Source organism: Penicillium arizonense, assembly GCF_001773325.1.
Source record: "Penicillium arizonense strain CBS 141311 chromosome Unknown PENARI_contig001, whole genome shotgun sequence".
NCBI lineage: Eukaryota > Fungi > Ascomycota > Eurotiomycetes > Eurotiales > Aspergillaceae > Penicillium > Penicillium arizonense.
In genome coordinates this window covers 1,193,069-1,217,575 of record NW_019173278.1, presented here as the reverse complement: position 1 = coordinate 1,217,575, position 24,507 = coordinate 1,193,069, and the positions used below count along the sequence as shown (strand labels likewise).

The window sequence follows — 24,507 nt, the reverse complement described above, 5'->3', positions numbered from 1 at the left end:
AGCTTGACAGTTCTCGAGGATTATAGTCGTAGACGCCGTAGGAATATGCACATCAGAGTGCGTATAATCATGTAGGCCTCAATATACATGAACCTAGTCCAGATGTCAAGTATCGCATATCATCCCGTGGTGCAATATCTCAGAGTGAAATAAGCTCATTCCGAAGTGACAAGGCGGCGGTGGATAGTTGTTGACTGCTCCACATATCAAGGCCCACACCTACATTTGGAGCTCTTTCCTATACAATCTTCCTTCCTTCTTCATCTCTCCCGACTCGCCCATGCGCAAATTGGCACATCAATGCTATCGGGGCTACACCCTCTGGTGATTCCAAGGTTACCCCGCCATGCCTCTCCTTGACCTACCAAACGAGATTCTGCTCACCATAGCAGAACCCCTGGACTCCCAGAAAGACATCAACGCGCTGGTCCAGACAAATCGTCACTTCTACAGCCTATTTAATCCATTTCTCTACGCGCACAACGTCAAATACCACGAAGGATACGCACTTGAATGGGCAGCAGCCCGCGGAGTGCTAGAATCAGTCAAAGAATCCATCCGACAAGGAGCCCAGATCCAACTTGGGTACTCGAGTCAAGCCTTGCTCAATGCAGCAAACTACGGCCATGCCAAGATTGCAGCTTATCTGATTTCCCTTGGAGCAAATCCTCACTCTGAGGAAAGAGGAGGAGTTGTTATCAGCCGAACCCCGATTGAATGGGCTATCCTCCACAACCACCCAAAAGTGGTCAAACTCCTGATCGAGAATGGGGTTCATCCAAACACAAAGGACAAGAACGGACAGTCGTTGTTGCATCTTGCCGCCAAGTTCTCTCCAAGGAACCACGAGGCAGTGACCCGGATCCTCATCGCCAAAGGCGCAAACATCGAAGCTGAGAACTATCTCGCAGAGACTCCACTACACGTGGCATGTGCATCTGGCTCATTGGAAGTGGCACTATGCCTGATAGAAAACGGCGCTGAGACCAACCACAAGGACCGAAACAACAAAGGGACACTACTACATCTAGCAGCCCGCAAAAACAAAGTCCAAATCGCCAAGATGCTACTGGAAAAGGGAGCATCGATCGAAGCGAAAGATTCCTACGGCTACACACCACTCCATATTGCCTGCTCCAACGGCCACAAACAAACAACCCTGTTCCTACTCGACAAAGGCGCAAACATAGAAGCACAGTCAATAAACGGGAGCAGACCGTTACACCTAGCCACGATCTGGGAGACTCGGGTTGATCGAATTGAGGAACTGCTTCGAATCACCACACTCCTGCTAGCACGAGGAGCAGACCCAGAGCCGAAAAACCTCCGTGGAATGACGCCCTTGCACTGTGCAATGAAGAAGGATAAGGCGGCTCTATGCAAGATCCTACTCAACTACGGTATTGATCCGGCACCAAGAGACAATCGCGGGCGTACGCCGCTTCACTGTCTACCGGGCAGTTATTGTGCGGAAACGGCTAGACTTTTGTTGGAACGGGGTGCTGATGTACAGCCCCAGGATATGAATGGTGATACGCCTCTACATATAGGTGCCAGCATGCCAGTACCGGAATTTGTTAAGCAGTTGCTAGCTGCCGGTGCTGACCCGCATATCATGAACAATCAAAATAATACTCCGATTGATCTGAAGATGGGGTGGACGAACCACCGATGGCCGACGGGCCTATGGCCGAAAATGAGCAGCGAGATTCACAACATTCTCTTGGGTGCAGCATCCAACTCATGAGGGAAGACATACGTGGCAGGTATCTAAGCATTGATCAATCCTTACCTTCGGCAAGATGAACAAAAGTAACTACATGTGGAAAGGTCGTGCCATACGTTAGTTGAGGGATCCAAGTCCTGATTTCACAAGGAAAAAAAATCAATTATCAGAAGCGCATGCAAACAGTTTATTGTGGCCGACTATTAGCATTCCCTGACTGCAAGAGTACATTCCTTAAAGCACATTGAGGTGCCAAGTAGCCGATAACTCCGAGTTCAAATCATTAGAAAAACATCAACCGCCCTCTACCGCCGACCCATGTAGGAGCGATAGAAGTCATCAGCGGCGTGGCCATTGCCCATGCCAGGGCTGGCGTACCCGTATCCGAGACGGGCAGAGATCGACTGGCCTGCTTGGTGAGCTGCAGCAACCTTGGCCTGCAGGTCCGAAGTGCCTTGGTCGATGACCTGGAGCTGGGACAGATGCGAGTTGAGGATACGGACGATCTGGGAGATCTATAGAGCTGTGTTAGTAGGTATCGCAGAAGAAATGTATCAAGTCTTAACTTACAGGCTCGTCTGCCTTGTTGGTCTTGCTCAATGTTGCCGAAGCGCCATTCACCTCCTCGATCATGCTGGTAAGGTCCTTGCCCATCTCGTCCAGGCGATCCGAGAGCTTCTCAGCCAGTTTGTATCTGTCGGTCATGTTAGTCAAAGGAATCTTGCAGTAAAGATTTCATCAAAAGGCCGGTACTCACGTCTTCTCACGTTCCTGATCGGGTCCTTGCAGGGACTCTCCAGGGCCCACTTGCTTGGAAACCATCTCATCCACTTCACGCTCATATCGGTCCAACCATGCGCTGAGCTCATCCTGTTGTCCTTCTACAGATGCCAGTTGGCGCTCAACTTCCTGGGTGGCCCGGTCCGCGTCAACAGTGCTACCGTACAGCTTCTGAACTTTAGTACCATTCTCTACTAGCAGACGATCCCATTCAGAAACCTTCTCGGCCTGTTCGCGGAAGTCCTTCTGGTACTTGGTAAGGTCTGTGGCCCATCGGGTAATGATCTCATCCATAGTCTTGTTCTTCAGACGTGACTGAGCTGGGGGAGCGGGGCCAGCCGTAGACTGACCAAGGGCAGAGACACCGGTCGCTGTAGCAGTGGCGCCTGAGGCGGCAGTTGCGGTCGAAGCAGGAGCTGGGGCGGTGGTCGTGGTACCGCCGAGAGGTGCGGCTGGTTTGGTCGAGGGGGTGGAGGCGGCCTGGCCGAATAGTCCACCGGAAGGAGCAGCAGGCTGTGCAGTAGATGTAGCAGGCGCAGCGGTTGTAGCAGCAGTACCTGGAGTAGTCGAGGCAGTTGTCTTGCCAAGGCCTGAGAACAAGGACCCAGAGGGAGCCGCGGCCGGGGTAGTTGAAGGCGCAGCAGTGGATGTGGCACCACCTAGAGCAGGGAAAAGAGACTTCTGAGGAGTAGCAGTCGAGGAAGCGGGGGCTCCTAGGGAGGGCTGGGTAGCAGCACTTGTGGTGGAAGGAGCCGCACCACCGAGGCTGAATGCAGGCTTCGGAGTAGATGCGCCAGCGGCAGTAGACGCATTGTTGCCAAACAGAGAAGGAGTCGACTGTTGGCTGCCCTGCGCAGTTGCCGCAGCTCCAAACAGTGGCGGCTTGGGGGTGCTCTCCGCAGGAGCGGGAGTGGTTGACGCGGCCGGTTTGTCTTGATTTCCACCACCGAAAAGGTTACTGCTGGGTGCGGCAGCAGGGGCTCCTCCTCCGAACAATGGCTTCGCAGCACCAGACGCAGCGGGAGCTCCCGCTCCGAAGAGACCAGAAGACGGCTGTGATGTAGTGGGTGTCGTCGACGAGGGCGTAGCGGCGGAGGGTGTGGTGGAAGCGCCAGCTCCAAATAGGCTAGTGGGTGCTTTGGATCCCGGTGGGGGGCCCGCAGGAGTGGTAGAATTGTTTCCGAACAAGGAACCGCTGGCGGGGGTAGGTGTCGCAGAGGCAGCGTTTCCAAACATGCTCTTTCCACCACCAGCGCCGCCGCCACCAAACAGTCCGCTGGTGGAAGTCTGACCGGGTGTAGTCGATTCTGTAGTCTTGTTGGGAGTTTGGCTGCCGCCGCCACCGAACAATGAGTTAGTCTGGGTGCTGGGCGCACCGCCGAAGCTGAAGCCGGAGCTAGCACCGGGGGTCGCATTGGAAGCACCTGCATTAGAAGCGCCTCCACCGAACATTGTATTGCCCGAGCCTGCGGCTGAGCCTCCTCCAAACATAGAGGGCGACGAAGTACCGCTGGCCGGAGCTCCAACGTTCCCGAAGAGGCTGTTAGTCGTTCCGGATGTTGTGGTATTCTTGTTGGCACCGAAAGCATTGCCGCCGGATCCGAAGAGGCCTCCGCTGGGTGTGCCGCTGGGCGTGCCGCTGGAGGGTGTGCCGCCGAAGGAGAAAGACATGGTGTTGGGTTGGCGCGACCAGGGTAATGGAGGAACTTGGGTTGATGGGAAAAAGCTGGACGAAGAGAGCGCCAGCGACAAAAAGCAGGGGTTGGGGATCCTGCAGAAAGGATCAAAAGATCCAAGAAAAGAGAAACAATCTCTTAATTGAATGGAGTTTGACAATAGGACTCGGGTTGGTTGAAGAAAGGCGAGACAATGAGACCAAGGTGCAGCAATAATAATCGAAGGAGTTTGGCAGCACGCGCGGGAGCTGCCGCCTGAAAAATGAGGCACCAAAGGTTTGCTTTCTGCCTGAGAAAGCAGGCCACAAATTACAAGTGTGCCTGAGGCGGATGTGTTCTGGACTCGCATCGATCACAGGGAAACGACGTCGTCACTCACGCTACGCACTGTGCATTGCATTTCAACTATTTTCTTCTCCCGTGTGCCCCTTCTTTCATGTTCATACCCTGAATCCAGCAGCAATAATGTCGGAGGGGCCGTCCGATTCGTCCAATGTGCATCTAGAGCCGCCCAGCAAGACTACTGAATTGCAAGATCCAGGAGCTGAGGACAACAGTAGGTCCTTGAGTACGCTTCGAGTATCTGGTGACATTTAACTAACAATCTCCTCCAGCAGCTTCAGAAAGCGGCGACGAACATTTCTCAGATGCCAGTGAAGGCCAGCCTCAGTACCAGTCAAGCCCACAATCCGGTCGCACTTCCCCTGTCCCACGGACACGAGTCGAGAGGGTCGACAGCAGCGCCCAACATGGCGAGGTTCCCGGCACATCAGCGTTCGAAAAGAGGGAGCAGGATGCAGTTCCCGACGAAATTGAAGTCGTTCCAGAGGGTGAAACTAGCTCAAACCATTCACCCGCGGGGTCAGTTGAGGACCGAGCCTTAACCCCAGGAGGGTCGCCCATCCCGCGGACGGTGGTTGAGAAGGTGGACCCAGAAGAGGCCAGCCATGGTGAAGTGCCTGGCACATCAGCACATGAAAAGCGGCTTGCGGATGCTGTGCCCGACGTCGTAATGAAGGCATCCGACTCTAAGGACAACCCAACGCCGCCAGCAATTGACCCTACGCCCCCTGAGACCGATACAATTGTATCAGAAATTCCCGAGACACGACTAGAGCGAGTGGACTCAGTGCCTGCCGAGAAAGACACCCATCCACAAGCTCACCAGAGCTCACCAAGTGACCCATTACCGGATTCGGTAGAAACGGTCCCAGATGCCTCGACATCAACAGAAACCGTCTCTGCGAGCCACGACCCTTTACCGCAGGATGATATAGATGACGACGATTTTGGAGAACCAGAGCAAGGAGCGGACGACTTTGATGAATTTGTAGAAGAGCAGGATGACATGGGAGATGATGATTTTGGAGACTTTGACGACGGCTTCCAAGAGCCCAGCGCTGAGGACGCTGAAGCAGCTCCCACCGACGGAACAGCAACAACCCAGCCTCCCTCCCTCCCAACAGTTGTACGTGCTTAAGCCCAACACCATTCACGCTCCCGACTAACCCTTGCAACCACGTCAGCCCCCTCTCATCGATTTCGACACCATCAAATCCACATCCGACCTCCTCACCTCCCTCCAGGGAACCCTAGACAACCTCCTCCCCGCCACTCAAGACCTAAGCACTCTCCCACCCGTCGAATCAATCCCAGACTCAGCAGCAATCTTCAGCACCGAGCGCTCCCTCTCACTATGGTCACAGCTCGTGGCCCCACCCCCCCTCCAACCCCAAAACTGGGTGAAATCTCGCATCCGCCGCCTATTCCTCGTATCCTTAGGCGTGCCCGTCGATCTAGACGAGATCCTCCCAGCCTCCAAACAGAAAAAGCTCATCCTCCCCTCCATCGACCTCGAAGGCTCAGGCGCAAAGAGCCCAGCCGCCCGATCAACCAGCCAACCCGGAAAAGAAGGCGATGGCACAGCCGATAATGCCGAAAAAGGGCAAGCCCCCTCGCGCCAGAAACCTACATCTACATCCCGCCGCGGTGCACCACCGCCGCCTGACATGGACCTTTCGGCTGTTCGGCGGCTCTGCGCGACCACAGATGCCGCGCTTAGCGGTCTTACTGACTTAGAGTTGGAATCGCATGTTAAGGAATTGGAGCAAGCCACGCAGCGGGCCAGTTCGGTGTTGGAGCACTGGCTCAAGCGGCGGGATGGGCTCGTCGGCGAAAAGGAGGCTTTCGAGGGCGTTATTGAGAACCTCGTTAGTCATGTGAGGAGAGTTAGGAAGTAGTGTTCCTCCTTTCTTTCTCCTGGGTACTTTTGGTATACTATCTAAATGCCCAATATAATACACTTTATGTATAATGCAATGTCGAGCGAAGAATGTCTTCGTTGAATGACTATGGACCTTTCATGTCTATGGGCCTTATCAAGTAGATGTATATAGGTTACGATGTTGGTAGAAAGGTTTTAGGCAAGCTAAGAATGTTCTGATTAAATTCTGCAAGAAGAGAAACTCTTATGTGCAAAGGGTTGCATCTGCACGCCCTGAAAAGAGGAAAAAGTAGGAAGCAGGAAACTTGGGAGCTAGCTATAACACCCGGTCTCTGAACGCCAGTAATGAGAAAATGCATTGGAAAGAACATGCGATAAAAGGGTATCTTTCTTTTCAAGTGAGTGCATGCAATAAAAGCTGAAAGGCGTGGGAAGCATAAAGTGGGGTGGGTAGGTAAGACAGGGTAACATATGAGGTGACTCTATGTATCTGTCTTGCAGGAAATGATAGGTGCAAGGAGATAAACGAAGGGCGAGTGACCTGGCAATGGACCAAATAGCAGCATCCACTTAGTCCAGTTCGATGACGGTATGATCCTGCATCACAGAAGCCTGGGTCGCAGGCGGACTGACTCCAATCTTGGGACGTGGTCCCCCCTGGGCTTGGGGGTTATCCATAGAATCAGCCTTGCGCTTCGTCGCGAGATGGGCCCGGTCAGCTGGAGAAGAAGGCTCGTCAGAGACTTCCCTCAACGTCCACGAACCATCGGCCTTGAATTGGATTGCCTGGGCGCGGTCGAGTCGATTGGTGCGGGCGAGACTGGCGTGCACGTCAGCGAGGAACTGGTCGATGACGAGAAACTGCGGACGAGCATCTTTCTTGCAGGTGGGACAGCGCCAATTCTCGATCATGGGTTTCTCGTCAGATTTGAACATTCTGGTTTTGATAAAGGTGTCGAGGTCGAAGCAGTCGAAGTGAGTGCAGTTTCGGGACCGGGCTGGGATATCGAATATGCGGGCCATAAAGGGGTCCACAAGGCTGATTGTCAGGTTGTCGGTTACCACGGCCACCTCGTCGTCGTCTGATGTTGGAGTGAGTCGCTTTTGGATGAGTGCCCGAGAGTCTGCGGCTGGGATGGGCTGTGCCATGCTTTTGATTCGCTCGAAATCACTGATGGTCAGTATTTCCACGCCTATGGCATATCTTGAACTCTTGCACTCGTCTTGTCCCAGAAGCAGGGTGATCTTGACGGTGTTTCGGCCTGGGCGAATGTTCGCCGTGATATCTAGGGGCAGATCTTTTCCGTTGTGGACTTTTCGACGTACGAACATTTCTTGGTCGTTGACGTGAATGTAGAGAACGCTGGGCCAATAAGTGCTTTCGTTAGGCCATTGCTCTGCAGCGGAGGTGGGGTTGCCAGGAAGGCGGATGGACCGCAACCGAAGAGTGTTACAACCAGGCCTGTAGGTCCAAACGGGACGTTGCCCTGGGTTTTGTGGAGCCATGTGTGGAAATGTTTGGCAGAACGAGTCCTTAAAGTAGAATTTCCACTCGTACATCGGCATCTGAGGACTAATGATGGTCGGCGGTATAGCGAAACCGGCAAGGTAGCAAGACAAGTTAGTTTCGATATCCTGTCCATCTGTTCCCTTGATCAGCAGCTTTTTGATGGGATCGCGAAGATCCGCCTGATGTAAGCCGAGCCGCATTGGATTTGGATTAACCGTCATCGGCGCTCTATAATCAGGTGCTGGGAGAAAGTAAGAGATCGAAGGATCCCGTTGAAGCGACTGAGCTGGTGTGATAGGTGCAGACGGCAAGGGAAGTTGTCTGTGTTTTTGACGGTGGGGTTGCGATGCAATCTGAGGGTGGGCAGAATTGATAGTGATGGAAGATCTGAATGGTTGTGAGGGTGCAGCACTGAAAGAAAGAGGCGAGGGGTGTGTCGAAGGGACGGGAGCTCGAGGTATCTGGACTGGGGTTTGTGCAAAAGCTCCCATTCCCTGTGTCATTGCATGAGGCATTTGAGATGGGTGCAGTTGTCCACGACGCGCTGCCTGCATCTGTATTTCATGAAGCTGGGGCTGCCACCCTTGCGGATACAAGTAACCAGTCGATGGATTAGACTGCACTTGGGAGGAATTTGAGGCAGAATGATAGTACTCAGCCGCACCAGCTGAGCTCGCCGGTGGTTGGCTAGAGGCCGGATATCCAACGTAGGGTGATGAGACCGGCACAGTTTGTGGCATTGTCTGACCCAGAAGTCTAGGGTGTGGGGGATTAGGGTAATAAACCTGCGTTGCCTGTGTCACCTGTGGTGAACGAGCTATCTGAGGCGATTGAGCTACCTGAGGCGACTGGACTACCTGAGGTGACTGGACTACCCGAGGTGACTGAACTACCTGAGGCGACTGAGCTACCTGGGGTGACTGAGACTGGGCTACCTGGGCTACCTGGGGTGACTGAGACGGTGCATGGAGTTTGGGAAACTTGAGATACTCCCGAGTCAAGTGTTGACGGAGGGTCCGCCTGCTCGTCTCGGTAACCCGACCGTCTAGAAGCCCCGTGTATGATGCCCAGTCATCCCAGAACAACTGCAAGAGCTTTTTGATATATTGCTCTTCATAGAGTCCCCGCGAAATACACATGAACATCACCGCCATCAAGACCGGGGAGTCGACTGTGAACTTTGTCCGGAGCTCATCCAACAGGGGTGGACGAAGGGCCTGGGTATATATACTCTCCCATTCACCTGCTAGACGCTTTAAGAATAGTGGAACCTTAGCGACTGCCTTGTAGTACCACGGCTGTGAGATCAAGGTCTGAGGAGACGCCGGGAAATGGGAAAACCCGAAGGTCACTGCATAATCCATCTTTTCATTGTCTTCTAGAAGACGTGCGAGCATGCGAATTCCTGCCTCAGGTGCTCCAAGAAAATCTAGGGTCGTCGGATCAATGCTAGATCGGCAGAACAACTGATGCACCGCCAGATAAAAAGTGTCTTTCTTTTGGATAGCTTGGCGCAGTAGATCAACTCGAGGTAGACCTACGTCCGCAGTGAGCACTTTTTTCTGGTTCAACTCAGATACCAGAGTGTCCAATTGTGTCGACCAGAATCCCCACTGTCCGTCGTCTGGAACGGGGTTTACAGGGGATGGTCCAGCATCTTGCGGTTGCCCGCCGGGAGATGGCCCTGATGGTTGCTGTGTGGCTTGGGGATTTGTATCACGCTGGGCTCCCACCAAAGGACTCTGGGTTGTGGACTGGTCTTGGGCAGATCCGTTCGGAGGTAGGGCCGAGATATCTTGCTCCTCATTTCCACGCTGCCTGTTAGCACCGGACCCCGTAGTTTGTGTACCATGCGGGTTTATATCCCGCTGAGCTTCCACCAAAGGACTCTGAGATCTGGGCGGGAAGTATCCGTCCGAGAGTAGGGTTGAGGGCGTGCGTTGCGCACTCCCACGCTGTCCATCAGAACCTGGTCCCGTCGTCGGTGTGCCATGCGGGTTTGCAGCACGCTGGGCTCCCACCACCGGATTCTGAGTTCTAGATTGAGGCCGGGAGATTCCTACCGGAGGCAGGGTCGCTGCCATGTGTTCCTCATTTCCACGCTGTGTCTGTTGTCCAGTGGGGGGATGTACGATCGCATCGGAGCCGACTGGGCTGGGGTGAGAATTTGTACTTGGCACCGGCGAAGGGAAAGCTGTCACTCGTGGTGGATCGGGTTTCTTTGCGTTGACAGCCGTGAATCCGGAGGAATGGGGGAAAGGCAGGGTGTCACCCGTAGCAGGGGACATCAAGGGCTCGGCACGTGGAGGCTGAGAGCCTGTAGGGAAACCAACGTTGGAAGGTTGTCGCGCGCGTATCTGACCCGAGCCCTCCGGGCCCATCCAATTCCTCCGCACGCCCCCCAAGAACAAACTCGCGGTCGTGTTGGATTGTCCGATGTTGTCAGCACGAGGAGCGTGCGCTCGGTGAGTTTTTGGCGACATGATTTACCATCGTTGGATATTTGTAGGAGGGGAGATCTCTTATACAGGACCGTTGTTTGCTCCGGCAACAAAGACTTAAGCGCCGGTGATATATCCTTGCAGTGTGTGAAGCGGAAGAGGAACAAAGATTACGAAATTACCGTTAAGACGCAGCTACCCTGGTACTTGTGAACTAACCTTGGATGGGATCCAAGGGCGTTACTAAGTTCATTGTTGATTAAGAAAGTAGTGACTCGTAACTTAACTGCGAACTTGGTAAGTTATTTGTTTGTCGCACATTTGCAAGTAATTTGGGCAGATAGTAGCATTAGTACTTTACTTAGTACTTCATGCAGTTATGAGGGAGGGAATGGCCGGATTCATCGTGACGAGAACAGACAACTAAGCCGATGCATATACAATGAAGTGGCAATCTTACTTGTACCTTAAAACTGTATACTGTAACTATTAATTAAACTAACGTTAACTACTTCAATTACAGGGTAGACAACGACTTAACTCGTATCTTACTTGTGCCACCTTCAGCCGTGGATGAATTTAAGCGTCCAGACTCTTTGACGACCGCACACGTCACTTCATTTTCGCCTCTTCTTTTTCTCTCCTTTTCATACTTCTGTTTGTGTCCCCTTTCCATTGGATTGAATTCTTAGATTATTTTGGTCTGATAGATCCAAGGCCTCGAGCATCGGCATCGAGCGAGCGTCGAGCAAGCATCGAGGTTCGTGCCCCCCGAGCCCCGCCAGCGTTTAATAACCTAATCCCCGAATGCGTTAGATTCCTCGACCTCAACATTCTCTCCCCTTTCCCACATTGCTCTAAGATTCCACGTCTGTTCTCGGTATCTCATCTGTTTTCCCGCGAGGGCGCTCGCGCCCGTTTTGCGACATTCGATCTTAATCTCGCCTCGCCTTATCTTCCGAGCTCACTTGCGCGATCGGAGAATCGACAACCATCAAGAAATGGTTACTATGGGACCACCCCGGGGCCTGAGCCCCGGTGATATGCTGGAAGTCATTCGTAAGTGACGCTTGTGCGACGACGGCGCGCACGCGCCCAGTCTCTCGCTTGCCTCAGAGGGGCGCGCTAACTCTCGGATATAGATGGCTTCAATGGACGGGGAGAAGATGAACTGGTCATGGCACCGCGTGATCGGATTGAATTGGTGGAGTTGGACGACGAGTTTGGCGATGCGTGGTACCTGGGCAAAAATCTGAGCACGGGGAAAACAGGTCTTTTTCCAGCCAGTATGTGCATAATTGAGCGTGAATCGTGGAGAAGCGAAAGCTAACATGCGCGAAAGACTTCACCAAAGCGTGCACTACTAGAAAGAGCCTGGCCGAATCGCCCGTGCTTTTAGAATCACCGGCGCAATTGGAATTTGCGAGCGCGACAGATTCATCATTCGCCTCAATGGGGAGTGGGCAGTCCACTCCTCAAGCCTCACGACATGTGAGCACCGCCGATATGCAATCGCCGCAACTTGATTCTCCCACCCAACAACGATCCGCGTCATCTCCGCTGCCTCGGCCCAGCCTGGCAGCCGACATCCAACAAGCGTTCCGCAGCCCTATCGGCAATCACGTGAATGGGGAAGAAAGCCCAGTGATGAATGAGACGTTGAGCGTCATCGATGAACACATTACGGATATGAACACCCCGCGCCATAGTGTGTCGACTCAAGACCACAAACCCATCAATGATTCAGGAAGCGAGTATAGCAGCCATCTTGATCATCGGGCTTCTTATATCAATGGACAGGAGACTGATGATGAAGAGAGGAACCTTCCCAGTGAGCAGCAAGTGCGGAAATGGAGTCAAGCGGAGACTGCCAGACACTTGCGTGCGCTCGGTATTGATTCCAACCACTGTGATATCTTTGAAGAGCAGGAAATCACCGGAGATGTTCTTCTTGACATGGATCAGGATTTCATTTTTATGAAGGAATTCGAGTTTGGTGTCATGGGCAAACGCCTGAAAACATGGCACAAGATCAAAGCCTTCCAAGAGGATATTAAGGGCTTTGGTCAACAGCATAGCCAAAGAGGCTCCGTCTCGAGCATCTCGGGCCCTCCGGAGGAGCGCACGTTGTCTCGCGCGGGACACACTGGCCCACTTCTCCCCCGGATTCCAACGCTGTCAGAAAAGCACGGCTCAGGGTATCAACATCCCCGGGCCTCTGCTCCGACACAGCACCCACGACTGGCGAGCAATAATAGCTCGCCTATGACTCCTCCATACAGCCATGACTCCCCGAGGAGAATTTCTGCTGCGTCAATTCGTGACCTTAATCATACGCGTCGTCATTCGTCCATCGACGCCACCCATCGTGGCATGCCCGATGGTTTCAGTGGTCATCATCAAAAGAAGCCCTCGTTTGACCGTGCTTGGACTCTCAATTCCGGTTCGCAGACAATGCCCGCTCGTCCAGGAACATCCTTGGGTACTTCAGGCTTTCGAGGACCACTGACTACCGACTCGGGCTCGTACACCAATTCTTACACCACCACCCCTGATCAGATTGATGACTTTGATCGGGGTTACTTCTCGGGGACCGAAGTTGACAGCCGCCGGAATCGTCGCGTTCTACAAAAACGCAGTTCTACCAATGGCAGCGTGAGCCATTCACGAAAGTCGAGCTATGCTGACGAACCGTATCGGGTCAAAACCGCCGGAAAGCGCCACTCTCGTGTTGGCAGTGCTGATTCAATCCGCGACGCAGCAAAGCATGTTTCCCCTGCTGCTCAGGCTTACCATGGCACGCCACCGAAGAGTCGACTGCGAAGCTTGAGCACTCGTGTCTCGGGAAGTGGAACTAGCTCCCAGTCTCCAGCTACTGAAAGCAAGACAGGCGGATTCTTCGCCAACTTTGCCCCTCGGAGCAAGACTGATTCCGACGGTAGTGCTCGCTCCTCTACATCTCAGTTCCAACCATTGAAGAATGCCGGCCCCAAGTTCCGGCGGGCAATGGGCCTTCGTGCTATCTCCGATGTTGTTGGAAAGAAAATTGACACCTCTGCGCCTGTTTCGCCGCGCGAATACGACCCCACTTCCGCGCGCACCGGATCCACGACTCCATCGGCGACGTCGAAGAGCTCGGAACGGCATAGCACAGATGGGTCTGGCAAGGTGACTGACCCCAACGGATTCCAAATTCGCCCTCGGACCGTCAAGTCCAAGAAAGAAACCAGCGCCTATACTCGCGGTCTTGAGAAGAAGACCCCAGAGGAGCAGATGGATGGCTGCGAATATAGTGGATGGATGAAGAAGCGATCTTCCAACTTGATGACGACTTGGAAGCCCCGTCTGTTTGTCCTCCGTGGTCGTCGCTTGTCCTACTATTATTCCGAGGACGATACCGAGGAAAGAGGCTTGATTGACATCACCGCCCACCGCGTCCTCCGAGCGGACCAAGACCCTATAATTGCCCTGCATGCGACTATCACCGGCTCAACCGCAATGCCTGCCAACGCCAATGCCAGCAACACCGCTGAAGACGGCACCAATGGCACGAAGCTCATCTCCCCCTCGGTAATTCAGTCCCTCACCAACAAGGACGGCAGTGGACCCTTCTTCTTTAAACTCGTGCCCCCCAAGACAAACAACTCGCGCACCGTGCAGTTCACGAAGCCCGCCACCCACTATTTCCAAGTCGACAATGTCCAGCAAGGTCGCCTGTGGATGGCTGCCCTGATGAAAGCAACCATCGAGCGTGATCTGGGCCAGGCCGTGGAAAGCACCAACAAGCAAAAGACCATCAGTCTGAAACAAGCCCAAGCCATGAACCAGCGGCCGCCAGAGCTGATGTCCGCTTCCTCTAAAGCCAAAGCAGAGCAAACAATCGACGAGGAAGAGGAAGAGACTGGCCTACAGATCGATGGCCTCAACCTGTCCAACGCCCAGTCCTCCCCTGCTAACTCGTTCGAAGACGCCAAGGTCAGCCTGGACGAGCCTGATCAGAACGGCACTGATAAACCCACACTGGATCGCCTTGGAGACCTAGGTTCTCCCTTGCTCCCCGATCCCCTGACCAAGGCGGAATCCAAGTGAATACGTTTCTACTCGATTCTATTTTCTTTGTGATCTTTCTTGCATTTATGTCATTTGACAGCTATTTCTTGCTATTTACCTAACCTATCCTACCCCCTTGATGCTCTGCTTTGTCATTTCTCGCTTTACGTTTCCCTTTTGCTGGCGTTCGATGTGATATACCCCTCGCTCAGACTTCTTCCTCTTCTTTGACTCGGGTCACTTTCCCTTGCGGGTACTTTGGCCACGAGGGATGTGCGATTATACGATTGATTTGCTTATGGATACGAAGTTGAGTTTGTGCTGGCTTGGTAATGAGCGTCTCCCTTGCCCTAATTACGTATTTTGTAGATATATTACCCTAATAGTATCATTTTCGGTCCTATAGTCTCTTTCTAGGTGATTTTGCGCCGCCGGGCTGAGAAGTATACTGGGAGATATAAGGATGTTGATCACGCATGTTTCAGGTATTTTCTAGAGAATGCGATATTATCAAATATTGAATCCCTCAATGCTGCTCTGAAATATCTTTTGAAGATCTTCGGCCCTTGCATTGTTTTATAGTGTCGCGTTATCGTTATCGATCAGCCATGTCACTTCAATTTGTTACCTTCTCCTTTCCTCTCCAACCCCCTGTCCATTGTCCACAATGCTGTATATGTCTTTATAACATTATTATCCTTTACTGTCATTTTAATAAAACTCCCCATGTCCCTCCGGTGGCTGCTGTCGCGCACACTTGCGATTCTCCTCCCACTCACAGTCACCGCCACTGTTTACCTCTATTTCTACCCAGTCTTCAACGGCTGCGCCTTTCCTTTACCAAGATCTCACGCCTCCGAATCGGAACCAAAGTCATCAATAAGACAATTCCACCAAAATGCCGTTCTAAACACCTTCCTCCAACACCTCGGCATCTCACCCTCAACCCCGGACCCAACCACCGAACCGGCAATCTTCAGACTCCTAGTCCTCGCAGACCCCCAGTTAGAAGGCGACACCTCCCTCCCATTCCCAGAATATGAACTATACCCACGCATACAAACCCACTGGCGCGCCGTCCAAGAAGCAATCAGCAATGCAACCACAACCACCCCCAAAACCCCATTTGCACAAGCCCTCCTAAACGAAACCGTCCTTTCAAACATAACAACCAGCCTGCACGAACTAGCAACAGAAGATATCCCACGCGCCTTCAAATCCGCCCTGAAACGCCTCGACCTCTTCGGGAACGACTTCTACCTTGCGCACATCTACCGCACGCTATTCTGGTGGACGCGCCCAACACACACAACAGTCCTCGGCGATCTGGTGGGCAGCCAATGGATTTCGAATGAGGAGTTCGCTTGGCGCGGATACCGGTATTGGAATCGTGTGTTCCATGGCGGAGAGCGCGTGGACGATAACCTCACGCGGACTGGTGCTGTTGGTGCGGGTAGTAAGGATAAAGCTGCGCCGCCGGTAGAATTGCTAGGTGTGGATGCGGACCCGGCTTGGGCGAGGCGGATTATTAACATTGCTGGTAATCATGATATTGGCTATGCGGGTGATATCGACGAGGCGCGCATGGAACGTTTCGAGCGTGTGTTTGGTCGTGCGAATTGGGATGTCCGTTTTGAACATTTTCCTGTGAATGTATCAGTCTCCGCTGGAGAGGGTTCCTCCTCTTCTGCGCGGGAATCGGTTGTTACGCCTACTCTGCATCTGATCAACCTCAATTCTCTCATGTTCGATACTCCCGCGCTCTCTTCAGTTGTTCAAGACCGGACTTACGCTTATCTGAACGAGCTGATTGCCCACCGGCTTGCGCCAGTTGAGGACCGCTCAGCGTTTACACTCCTTCTGACGCATTTGCCTCTCCATAAACCAGATGGCATCTGCACTGACGGTCCTTACTTCTCGTTCCACGAGTCTGAAGATGATGACGGCCCGGATGGTGTCCCCCGCTGGCGTGAAAGCGGCCTCAAGGAGCAGAACCATATCAGTGATACACTCAGCGCTGGCGGTATCCTGCAGGGAATCTTTGGAATGAGTGGCGATGATCGTGCACCTGTCGGTGGACAAGGTCGGAATGGGCTTATTCTTACAGGACATGATCACACTGGCTGTGATGCTGTTCATTATGTCAATCGTACTTCTAAGGAAGTAGGTGATGACCAAGAGAAGAAAGAGGAGGATCAGAGAACCAAGAGTCCTTCTCGGGTTTGGAAGTGGGATGCCAAACGCTTCGAGGAGAACCAGCAGATCAACAGTCCTTCTATTCGGGAGGTGACTCTTCGCTCGATGATGGGTGAATTTGGCGGTAATGCCGGTCTTCTCTCGGCGTGGTATGATCAGGCTGTTGGCGAGTGGAGCTACGAGATCACTATGTGTCCTGCCGGGGTACAGCATATTTGGTGGGCTGTCCATGTTCTTGTGCTTGTGACGCTTGGTGTCACGCTGGTTTGGTTCCTACTTGGATTTGTTGCATCTGGTAATGATGGAGCGAGAATAGATGCTCGTTCGCAATCTGACAGGAAGGAGCAGAAGCTACGTCCGCAGGAGTCTTCAAATGTACAGTTGGAAGAGTCGAAAACAGGTGGACAGAAGAAATAGTTGGTTGGTGAGCTTGTAGATATGTTTTGGTTTACTGTATCAATATCACTATTAGACCCATGGAACAAAATATACTTCATCGTGGATATATATCGTGTTGCATCTAGGCTTGTCCAACATGTATTTGCAAAACCTGTGTAATATAAGTTAGGGCAAGTCACACATAGTAAATGTTGACAGACCAGGTCATGGCAAGCCAAGTGCAAACTACAATACGTCCATATCTACAATCTACGACAGGACATGTACATCGCCATTTTGGTAGTCATATCAGAGTTCATAAATCTGCTCGATCCCAAGAACAACGAAAACAACCACACACAAAGGACCAAAAAAACCAAGCAACAAGCCGGTCTCTCTCTAAGCCAAGATTGTCAAGCAGCCGACGTCTCTCGAATAAAGATAAAGATGCGCAAAGGAAGACTAGGCAATTGAAAAAGTGATATGATTTTTTCAAAAGTAATACTTCCGAGGTCGCCAGTAAAGGGAGAGAGGGGGAGGGAGAAAACACGAAGATGGAAGGAATAAAACCGGCTTGAAAATAAACACAGTTGGATTTCGTCGTCAAAATGGACACCACCAGTCCACTATCCCATTTTAATCCTATGGTCTCATATGCACCGCGTTCCAGGTCCCGAACAGATTTGAGGTTTGGTATCGTTCTTTTTCTTTAAAATTCGGCTTTTGCTCTCTTTACATGACGACACCGGAGTTGGAGGCAATACGCTGTGAGATAGGTTAGCTTGATGGTCTGATGGAAAGGAATGGTGCATGACAAGGTAACGGATATAAATAAGATCCAGTTCCAAGCAGCAGATAAATGGGTGTGAACGTACGGGCCAAAGCTCAGCAGCCTCCTTTCCGACGGGACCGGTGATGGCGGAACCCTTCATCTCACCCTTGGCGTTGACGATAACACCTGCGTTGTCCTCGAAGTACAGGTAGATACCGTCGGGGCGGCGCCAGGGCTTGCTCTGGCGGACAACGACAGCGGGCATAACCTTCTTACGGAGCTCGGGCTTTCCCTTCTTGACGGTGGCCATGACCATGTCACCAACACCGGCGGCGGGGAGACGGTTCAGGCGGGCACCGATACCCTTGACGGAGATGATGTACAAGTTGCGAGCACCGGAGTTGTCGCAGCAGTTCATCACGGCGCCACTATTCGACGAAAAGGGATCCGTTAGTGTTCTGTTTCTCTTCCATTATTGTTGTGCCGTGTTCCCCATGCTGAATGGAAACTGTGGGATAGAGTTCCATTTTTTTTGGTTTCCTCGATGTCCGCCGGTCTCTGGTTTCTGTCGATGCTGGTTGTATTCGAGACATATTGATCGACGAGACGACTGTGGGATCCGGCGGACATGGAAGCGCATGCGAGATACACTAGACGATAAGAAATTTGAAGACGTACCAGGGCAGACCGAGAGTCATCTTCAGCTTGTTGCCGGCGGCACCGCCACGACTATTCAACCGTTAGCAAGACCGTTCTTTTCTGCCGTGTTCGTTTCCAATCCTGGCGCCATTCTATCCTCTCGACACAAGGTGGATGCTCAACAAATTTTCGATCTTCCCCGCAGGCTTGTGTCGTTCGGAATCGAATGGATCAAGGAATGAAGTTGCTGGTAAACTCACCCTCTCTTAGACATGATGGCTAGGTATCACGGGGACGAAGTTGGGTGAAAAGGGTTGGCGACAAGAGGTCGAGAGTTCCGGACGACGAGGTTCCAAACTGGAGGTGTGCTTTCTCGCTTAGTGGGCAAAGTGCGTAAAATCTTGGCGCTGCTGTTTTATTGGTGGGATGGCTCCATAGCCGTGCCCTAATGCTAACCCCATTTGGGCTAGCGGAAACCACCGTCTTTCGGCCTCAGGCACCAATGACATCTTTATCCCCTTTGTAACTTAGAGCTACTGTACTCTACTATGAGCATGGCGACTGTTTGGGAATATTTCACTCGTCATATTGCAATCATAAAAGCCAGGGGAAAATAAAATAAAAAACAGACACGGGGAACGATCAAGATAAAACAATTCCTTCTCAAAGTTGAGCAGCCCTTGTAGAAGCAGCCTGCTAAACAAAGTCAACACTTTCCATGAAGACGTGTGATGTGAGATTCTCAATCCAATTCAACCCGATTGCCATTCCGCCACGAGTGATGATGCCCCCAGTGTCAAGCAAGATGCGAGTACGCTGTAAACCGATAACACCTTCTGCCATTGTCCGTTGCGCCAGATCCGATATTGTCATCTTGTATCACAGCTTATTACTCCTCTTTCTTGAGATCTTCGGTAGATGCTGGTTTCTCCTCCTTGGTAGCGTTGGTGTCCGCAGCGGGCGCAGAAGCCTCTGCTGAGGGCGCCTCGGCCTTCTCACTGGTAGGCTCGGCAGCATGCCTTGGAGGAGATTGAATTCGGGTAGGGGAAGGAGCGGAGCCCTGAGCGGGAGAAGTTTCCTCGGTCTTCTTACCATCACCCTCAACTGGTGCCTGCTCTGAGGCAGTAGGTCCGGCGACAGCATCTTCCATCATTGTATCTTCGTCATTAAGCGCAGGGGACTGGAGCTGGGATGTAGTTGAGGCTCCTTGTTCCTCAGTCTCTAACATCATACGATCAGCATCAGTCGCAGGAGTATCCTCTGCTTGAGGGGCAGTGGAAGTCGCCTCGGGCTCCGTTCGGGGAACATCAGCCATCTGCGCATCAAGCGTGGAATCCATTTCACCTTCGGCTGCAGACGAGGCGTCTTGAGGGGTGGCCATGCCACTGTCTAGTCCGGAGTCCGGCTCAAGGTTACGGTAGTTGACTTGGTTGCGGCGGCGAATGGCACCTGGCTGACGACGAACGCCGTTGGCAGCGTTCTCCTCTTCGTCCTCGCTGTCGCTCAGCTCACCAGCCTTCTCGGTGTATTGATCAAAACGTCGTTGCGTATACCGCTTGTCTTTGTTCTCATCTTCATCAAGGTCATCCATAACGTCATCGGCCTCGTCGTCCATACCGTCCAAGATCGGGTTCCGTGGCACATCTGTCATCTGAACTGAAGGAGCAAATGCCGTGCGCTTGAGATTTTCAACGACCTGATTGCGAATCTTATCGAGATATTCTTTGGTGTTCGCATTGTCCATATTGGAGGGCCGGACATCAAGCTCATAATCAGGTGCAAAGTACTAAGCTTGGTTAGCATCAACTCGTCCACAACAGGAAAATTTCTCTTACCTCGTAATAATCGTTGTAGGGTAGCTCCGATTCAAGACCTTCTCCAACCAGAATACCTGTCTCATAAGCCCATGTTCGTGCCACGTTACGCATGGTGTATCCACCGCCGCCAAGAATCAAGGTTGGTAGATCAAAGCTCTTGATGAAGTTAACACAGTTGGCATGTCCACGCATACTCAGGTTGAAGCAGCCCAGACGATCACCGGAGAGACTGTCACCACCGCACTGCAGCACCACTGCCTCCGGGCGGTACCACTCCATAACACTCTTAATGACAGGCTCAAAGATGCTCTTGTACGAGGTGTCATTGATACCATCGCGAAGAGGGAAGTTGACTGCATAATGCTTGCCCTGGCCGACACCGATATCGCGGAGCTCACCGGTACCCGGGAAGTACTCGCCGTACTTGTGGAAAGAAACCGTCATGACACGATCAGTCGTGTAGAAGGCCTCTTCGACGCCATCGCCGTGGTGAACATCAATATCGACATAAAGAACACGCTGCTTGAAACGCAGCAGCTCAAGAATTCCGAGAACAATATCTGCCGGGTGTTAGTCCAAACACAAAGGCATATTAACTTCAAACATCTTACCATTGACGTAACAGAAGCCACTTGCTTCACTCTTCTTGGCGTGGTGCAGACCACCAGCCCAGTTAACAGCAACATCGCACTTGTTGCGGTTCAGTCGTGCAGCACCTTCCATACTGCCTCCAGCGCTAATTCCGCAGAACTCAAACAGACCGTCGAAGACGGGGCAATCGTCACCCACGTTGTACCGGCTTTGTTCTTTTGAAAATTGATCCATGTTGTCTGGCGTAACCTTGGAGAGGAAATCGATGTACTCGTCGGTGTGGAATTGGGTCATTTCATACTTTGACGCAGGTTTGGCGCGCTGAGATATTTGCGCGTTAGCAAGGATAGGACTTTAAGTAGAATAAAAGGTAAGACTCACGTAGATCTCCATCTTCTTGTAGAGACCATAGTTCATAACCAGGCTGTGTGTCATACGAATGCGATGGGGCTTCATGGGGTGGCCCGAAACGTAGGCATAGTTGCCCACATCAGAGTCGTAGAAGTAGGCGACCTTCTTGTTCTTGGACCCGAGGAGGCCATTGGAGATAGGTTCCGCAGCCATGTCGCAAGATGACCGAGAAATAATCAGAGAGTTGAGAGGCGGGTTTCGAGAAATGCAGGATTTGGAGAATGGGGTACGAAAGTAGGAAGTATGCGGTTAGAAGAATTGAAGGCGCAATGCGGAGATACTCCCAAGAGAGCAGATTGCAAAACGGCACCCAGTCACCGGAACAAGGTGAATAGTAGACAGCAGGACTAAACACAAAGGTAAGCCAATTCTGTCATAGTCGAACGCGGCAAGTGATGGGGAGAGACAGAGAGAATCACGGCGTGGGAAGGAGCCAAAGCCGAGAGAACCCCTCACCGCCTTCGTCAGGCAAAGCTACCACTGCTTGCTCATCATCGACACGTCTCCGACACTTTTCTATCTTCTGGCTTCTGGTGAATATTGCAACATCCGTCTAGTCTTCACTAGCTCTATTTTAGAGTCGCCCCCCAAAGAGTCTTTTACCAGTTCAAGTCGCCGAAGAAACTCGACCGCCCCGGAGCTTCCAACTAGGAAGCTACCTCTTGTCCTCTCGTTTCATCAAGTCTTGTCCGGACTTACCTAGAAATCATGGATCGGCTTAACCGGATGCTCCAGGCTGCCCAGGGCATGGGCATGGGTGGTGGTGCCCCGGGTGGTGTAAGTCAGACGATTACCCCGATCTCGCTAAGTGTCTATCTATTGAAGCTCCTTGTTGGGCCGCATCATTGGCGCAGAATCAGCTTTACCCTCAATGCACTTAAATCACGCGGTACTAATGGTTTTATTCTAGGACACACCGAACCTGATTGATAACTCCGAAACTGTCCACATCTCTTCCCTGGCTCTGCTCAAGATGCTACGACACGGCCGCGCAGGTGTTCCAATGGAAGTCATGGGTCTGATGCTAGGCGAGTTCGTAGATGAGTACACAGTTCGGGTTGTGGATGTTTTTGCCATGCCCCAGAGCGGTACTGGTGTCAGTGTTGAGGCCGTGGACCCTGTGTTCCAGACCAAGATGATGGAGATGCTCCGGCAAACGGGACGGTAAGTTATCAACACCAATCATTGGATTATACGGCGCTAATTTAATACCTGCACAGGCCAGAAACTGTTGTTGGCTGGTACCACTCGCATCCTGGTTTCGGCTGCTGGCTCTCCTCGGTCGATATCAACACTCAGCAATCCTTCGAACAGCTCACACCTCGTGCCGTTGCCGTTGTCGTCGATCCCATCCAGTCAGTGAAGGGTAAGGTCGTCATTGATGCGTTCCGTCTCATCCAGCCTCAAACCGTGGTCATGGGCCAGGAGCCCCGCCAGACCACATCCAACTTGGGTCACCTCAACAAGCCTTCGATTCAGGCTCTCATTCACGGTCTCAACCGCCACTACTACAGCATTGCGATCGATTACCGCAAGACAGGATTGGAGGAGAACATGTTGATGAACCTCCACAAGCACGTATGGACCGAGGCCTTGGACATGAGTGACTTCCACGAGGAGGGTCAGCACAATGTGGAGCGCATGAAGCAGCTTGTTCTCCTTGCGGAGGGCTATGAGAAGCGCATCAAGGAAGAGACCGAGCTGAGTAAGGATCAGCTGAAGACGAGATATGTCGGCAAGCTCGACCCCAAGAAGCGTAAGTCCCCGTGTCATAACTACTGTGACCAAATAACTAACGCTTTCTAGACATCGAGGACGTGAGTCAACAGTTGATCGAAGATAACATTGTCGCCGTCTCGAGGCAGATGATTGACAAGGAAGCTTCCGTGGCCCGGCAATCATCGTCCAAAGACAACAGTAACGGTGCTGTCATGGAAGTGGACGAAGATCTCTAAAGGATTAGAAAGTGGACCAATGCTACAGAAACGCTCTAATTACGATATCTTGGTTTCCTTGAAGGACTAACTGCATGGGTTTATATGTACGAATTGCATGCCATATGACCTAGCACACTATGTAGACCATCAATGAACGAAATCCACTTAAATGCTCCAAGTAGATAGTTTTTGATACTAGGTGGAACTTCTTTCTGTCATGTTGTACTACTGTAATTCTTCCATCATTAAGCCAAGGAATATAGTCAGTTGTGCCGTTCTATTTAATCTATGCGCGCCACGCAATGTATATAAAAAGAGTCGTAAGCTAATATGTGATGTAGACAATCCCCACTAATTCATCAGACTATCATGATTTCAAAGTGACAGTTTGAAGAGAGTTGGCCAAGCCCTCAATGGCCTCAGGAGGGTGAGTACGGAGTGCATCAAAGGCAGCATCTGCGTCATTATTGTCGTGTTTCTTATGATGATCATCGTAATCCGTCCATCCTCTCTCAGGGCCCCAGAGGACCTTCTTCTGCGCATGCCGAGTTTCCGCAAGCAAGCGCGCCATCAAAGGCCCATTCTTCTCCACGGAGGGCCACGCATCGAATTCAACCTGGACCAAACCAGGTAGCCGTTCCAGTATCTTCTGCAGAAGTTGCCCGCAGAAGTCTGTATAGAAATCCTTGGAGATGCGGAAGCCCTCGAACACAGGGTGGGACGGGTCACACTGCACGAACACCTTGAGCGTGCGTGCAAGCTCCATGTCGTGTAACCCTAATCCCTGATTCACGATCCAGCTCCGCGGTGGCGCAGTCCAGCTTGATCCCACAATCAGCTCGATGGTTGTGATGGAAGGGCGGTGGCGACGAGGCAAGGCGCGGAGTGTGGGCATCTTCAAGAAATCCTGGACTGGAAATACTCGGAACGTCTGCGTCGAGTAGAAGTAGTGTGTGGCTTCATCGTGAACTTTCCGGGAGACGAGAAATAGGGCAACACGTTGTGAGGATGGCGACAATGGCTTGCTCTTCTTCGCGGAGGCTCCGACGTTGCCAGTGCGCTGTAATGCACTCTTCCGAGTTGGCGTGAATAGGACGAAATGGTAGATGCGTAGGCGGATCTCGGAGGGCAGCTCGAACAGAGGAAATGACCGTAGACGAGGAGGAAGATCTGGCTCAGCCTCGATATCTGAGAGTATTTCCTCCTCGAACTGGAGCTGCTTCTTCTTCAACCCCATGGCGGATGCGTATATTCTATGCGACAGGTCTAGATTTGGAGTTCATATTTCATCCCATTCTTTTATGGTAGGCAAGTTGAGCAAAAATGACAAAAAAGACAAAAATGTTCAAAAGGATTGTG

The 24,507-nt window shown here is 52.1% G+C and overlaps 9 protein-coding genes across 9 annotated transcripts; 4 read left to right on the top strand and 5 right to left on the bottom strand.

Annotated features, from left to right (window-relative positions):
- Nucleotides 1–346: 346 nt before the first annotated feature.
- On the top strand, nt 347–1,747 carry PENARI_c001G04367 (ankyrin repeat domain-containing protein; the record flags this gene model as incomplete). The annotated part of the gene is made up of 1 exon (XM_022626460.1): nt 347–1,747. The coding sequence occupies one exon, from the start codon at nt 347–349 to the stop codon at nt 1,745–1,747; it is 1,401 nt and encodes a 466-aa protein (XP_022493829.1).
- A 284-nt stretch (nt 1,748–2,031) lies between these two features.
- On the bottom strand, nt 2,032–4,177 carry PENARI_c001G12359 (putative nucleoporin Nsp1; the record flags this gene model as incomplete). Its single annotated transcript, XM_022627109.1, has 3 exons — nt 2,032–2,241; nt 2,297–2,420; nt 2,484–4,177. The coding sequence occupies 3 exons, from the start codon at nt 4,175–4,177 to the stop codon at nt 2,032–2,034; spliced, it is 2,028 nt and encodes a 675-aa protein (XP_022493419.1).
- Nucleotides 4,178–6,976: 2,799 nt separating this feature from the next.
- On the bottom strand, nt 6,977–10,399 carry PENARI_c001G05467 (MIZ zinc finger domain protein; the record flags this gene model as incomplete). The annotated part of the gene is made up of 1 exon (XM_022626561.1): nt 6,977–10,399. The coding sequence occupies one exon, from the start codon at nt 10,397–10,399 to the stop codon at nt 6,977–6,979; it is 3,423 nt and encodes a 1,140-aa protein (XP_022493426.1).
- Nucleotides 10,400–11,367: 968 nt separating this feature from the next.
- On the top strand, nt 11,368–14,446 carry PENARI_c001G08153 (putative polarized growth protein (Boi2); the record flags this gene model as incomplete). The annotated part of the gene is made up of 3 exons (XM_022626778.1): nt 11,368–11,416; nt 11,500–11,643; nt 11,700–14,446. 3 exons carry the CDS (start codon nt 11,368–11,370, stop codon nt 14,444–14,446), a joined length of 2,940 nt encoding a protein of 979 aa, XP_022493931.1.
- A 687-nt stretch (nt 14,447–15,133) lies between these two features.
- On the top strand, nt 15,134–17,020 carry PENARI_c001G08818 (uncharacterized protein; the record flags this gene model as incomplete). Its single annotated transcript, XM_022626822.1, has 1 exon — nt 15,134–17,020. One exon carries the CDS (start codon nt 15,134–15,136, stop codon nt 17,018–17,020), a length of 1,887 nt encoding a protein of 628 aa, XP_022493382.1.
- A 693-nt stretch (nt 17,021–17,713) lies between these two features.
- On the bottom strand, nt 17,714–18,666 carry PENARI_c001G08693 (60S ribosomal protein uL14; the record flags this gene model as incomplete). The annotated part of the gene is made up of 4 exons (XM_022626814.1): nt 17,714–17,746; nt 17,857–18,181; nt 18,432–18,482; nt 18,653–18,666. 4 exons carry the CDS (start codon nt 18,664–18,666, stop codon nt 17,714–17,716), a joined length of 423 nt encoding a protein of 140 aa, XP_022493596.1.
- A 615-nt stretch (nt 18,667–19,281) lies between these two features.
- Nucleotides 19,282–21,364, bottom strand: rpdA (histone deacetylase RPD3; the record flags this gene model as incomplete). The annotated part of the gene is made up of 4 exons (XM_022626250.1): nt 19,282–20,178; nt 20,228–20,769; nt 20,821–21,121; nt 21,182–21,364. The coding sequence occupies 4 exons, from the start codon at nt 21,362–21,364 to the stop codon at nt 19,282–19,284; spliced, it is 1,923 nt and encodes a 640-aa protein (XP_022493052.1).
- Nucleotides 21,365–21,919: 555 nt separating this feature from the next.
- On the top strand, nt 21,920–23,166 carry PENARI_c001G10974 (proteasome regulatory particle lid subunit RPN11; the record flags this gene model as incomplete). Its single annotated transcript, XM_022626992.1, has 4 exons — nt 21,920–21,988; nt 22,122–22,375; nt 22,432–22,967; nt 23,018–23,166. 4 exons carry the CDS (start codon nt 21,920–21,922, stop codon nt 23,164–23,166), a joined length of 1,008 nt encoding a protein of 335 aa, XP_022494024.1.
- A 349-nt stretch (nt 23,167–23,515) lies between these two features.
- Nucleotides 23,516–24,385, bottom strand: PENARI_c001G07339 (uncharacterized protein; the record flags this gene model as incomplete). The annotated part of the gene is made up of 1 exon (XM_022626709.1): nt 23,516–24,385. The coding sequence occupies one exon, from the start codon at nt 24,383–24,385 to the stop codon at nt 23,516–23,518; it is 870 nt and encodes a 289-aa protein (XP_022493898.1).
- Between the last annotated feature and the right edge of the window lie 122 nt (nt 24,386–24,507).